At 40.9% G+C, this 2,500-nt stretch overlaps 1 protein-coding gene across 2 annotated transcripts in view; it reads left to right on the top strand.

Moving 5' to 3' along the window:
* Positions 1 to 2,500, top strand: part of ttll11 (tubulin tyrosine ligase-like family, member 11) — a 43,801-nt gene that overhangs the window by 6,602 nt on the left and 34,699 nt on the right. For both annotated transcript variants that reach the window (XM_042058881.1, XM_042058880.1), the window contains exon 2: positions 1,088 to 1,187. In XM_042058881.1, coding sequence (XP_041914815.1) covers positions 1,088 to 1,187 — 100 coding nt within the window. The remainder of the gene's footprint in view (positions 1 to 1,087; positions 1,188 to 2,500) is intronic.

The following is a 2,500-nucleotide window of genomic DNA, read 5'->3' as shown; positions in this document are numbered from 1 at the left end:
ACAGAATGTAAGGTTCAATTTACAGATTTAAGAAGTGTACCGAATGTACCAAATGCAGTCTTTAACAGAAATCAGTGGTACTGTAGGCTTTTTTGCTTGCGGACCATGTTTCAAATCTGAGTTCCCACGCAGACATATTAAGAGGACCATATGTCAGTTTAGTCAATTAACATCAAAAAAACATTCAACGCCTTTTCAAAATTCTATTCCCTTTGCACATCATCAATATCGTTAGTGAATTTTAGGTTAGCAATACCTACAGGCTTACTGTACCAAAAATTAACCAAATTAACCCTATTGCTTATCCACCATTTAGCTTAATGATTATAGACCGTTTAACATTATACCACTGTATAATAAAACCACGGTATGAGCTATCAGCTGCTTAAGATTCTCTTCACCTGTTTGAGGTGTAATATCATGAATTCTGATCATCTAATGTTCTAAATGATGCAAGGATGAAACAGCACTGATGCGCTCAGTTCACTAAGTCCCCTAATAATTAAGCTGAGTAGCTCACCATGTCATAGTTGTATACACCCGGAGGATGGCTGTTGGAGTTTTAGCACTTTGTTTTAGAATGTTGCATGTTACCTGCGACACATTAGCAGGATCTCTGCTAGATTCTTAGGAAACATCAGGACAGTGGCTATTAAAGTGTGGGGCGGGCCCCACTAGTGGGGAATAGAGACATGACAGGTGGGGCGCGAAGAACAGGAGGAAATTTGTTCTTTTGTGCCTATCTTTAATAATGCCTTTCTTTTTTGACAAGGAAGATCATAGATTCAAAACAAAATACCACACACAAACATTAGAGTCATAAACAGACCGATATATGAATTAAAAGAACATCTGATCCACGGGAAACGTAATGGGAAACCAAGATGTGAAAAACGTGTTTTAATGTTACCATTTTGCCAGGTTGATGGGGTCAGGTGGGGCTTGAAAATTTCGGAATGTGTGTTCCGGAAAAGTGCGGAATGACAGAAAATGTTTGAGAACCACTGCATTAGGACATCTGAGGTGTGAATAAACTGGCAGCGTCTCACAGAGCTGCTCGTGTGGCTCTTCCTCTCTCTCTGTCCAGTTCCCCGCTGGTCGCCGCACTGCCTGTGACATCTACTGGCACGGGGTGTCCTTCCATGACAACGAGAACATCGTCTCTGGACAGGTCAACAAGTTCCCAGGTACGCAGGGTCCTATTTCCCTGTTCATGATGTAAGGCTCAAATGCTTAGCATATGCTATATTTTTATTTATTTATTTATTTATTTATTTTGTTTCTATTTATTTTTTTATTTATTTGGTTGACACTTTTATTCAGAGTAACTTAGAGATGTCAATTACCAATTTTGGCCCTTACCACCTGACTAGAACTGACACTTGACTGTATAAAAACAGCACTCACTGATGCACTTTTTATTATTGTACTTTACCTAAATAGTAAAAAAAAAAAAATAGAATTGTTGAGAGAATTCTTTTAAAATGCTTTAAACTGTTTACCATGTTGTCAGTCGCTTTGGCTAAAAAGGCGTCAGTCAAATGTAATATAATGTAATGTAAATTACTTGCAGGGTCAGACTCCCTGGAGAAACTCGAGGTTAAGTCCCTTGCTCAAGGGCACAACGGTGGCAGTTGGGGATAGGTCTCATGACTTGACAGCTCCTTATTTTATTACCATTGCTATTGGTCCAGTGCTTATACTTTACTGGTCTTCCACTGGTCTTGAGCTTGTTCTACACCAGTTAGCTGTATGCTGTGCTAGCCCTGAGCTTAGGTCAGCAGGCTTAGTCCGTCCCTGTCATCATGACGGAGAAACTGCATCTGATTATCAGCCTGTACGGTGAGAAGGGCACGGAAACCAACCACAGGTGACCAGATGGCCACCACCTCTCTGAACTCTCTCACATGCTAAGCGTGAGTTAGCGAGAGTTAGCGAGAGTGGGAGTGGGCGAGAGAGAGGGTAAGGGGTTTGTGTTAGAAGCGGTTAAATTTAGGTCTCGCTTCCTTGCTGAAATAATTGGAGTTAGGATTATGGAGTTAGGATTATGGCAAGGTCTAAGGTTATTCCAACTAACCAGACCCGTGGCTTTAGCTATAGCTTTGTGTGCCCCTCACATGCCAATCACGCATATAGAGTTGAGTTTGAGCTTAGGGGCATTAGAGCTTTTTAGCACATTAACGTTTGCAAACTTTCTGCTTTTGATGCGAAGCACAGCATGTGGCTAATACCACAGTTAAATGCCCCACTTTATTCAACAGTGAAATGAGGTGATATTAGATATTAGCACCTTTATTAATGTTTTCACTTGAAGTTGTGCCGTTCTTCATGACGAACATGAGACCCCAAATGTGTCACACCATCGTGTCCCACTAGTTGAAAACTATTCATGTGTTGTATGTGCAATCATAGACTGGCTGCTTTGCGATGGATGTTTGAAATATCTTTCAGTTGGGAACTGTTAGACGTTGTCCTTCTTAAGCAAGTGGTATGCTCCTCT

The sequence above is a fragment of the Alosa sapidissima genome, chromosome 13 (genome assembly GCF_018492685.1).
Source record: "Alosa sapidissima isolate fAloSap1 chromosome 13, fAloSap1.pri, whole genome shotgun sequence".
Lineage (NCBI taxonomy): Eukaryota > Metazoa > Chordata > Actinopteri > Clupeiformes > Clupeidae > Alosa > Alosa sapidissima.
Note: the sequence above shows the minus strand (reverse complement) of the source record. Positions and strands in the feature narration are given on the sequence as shown.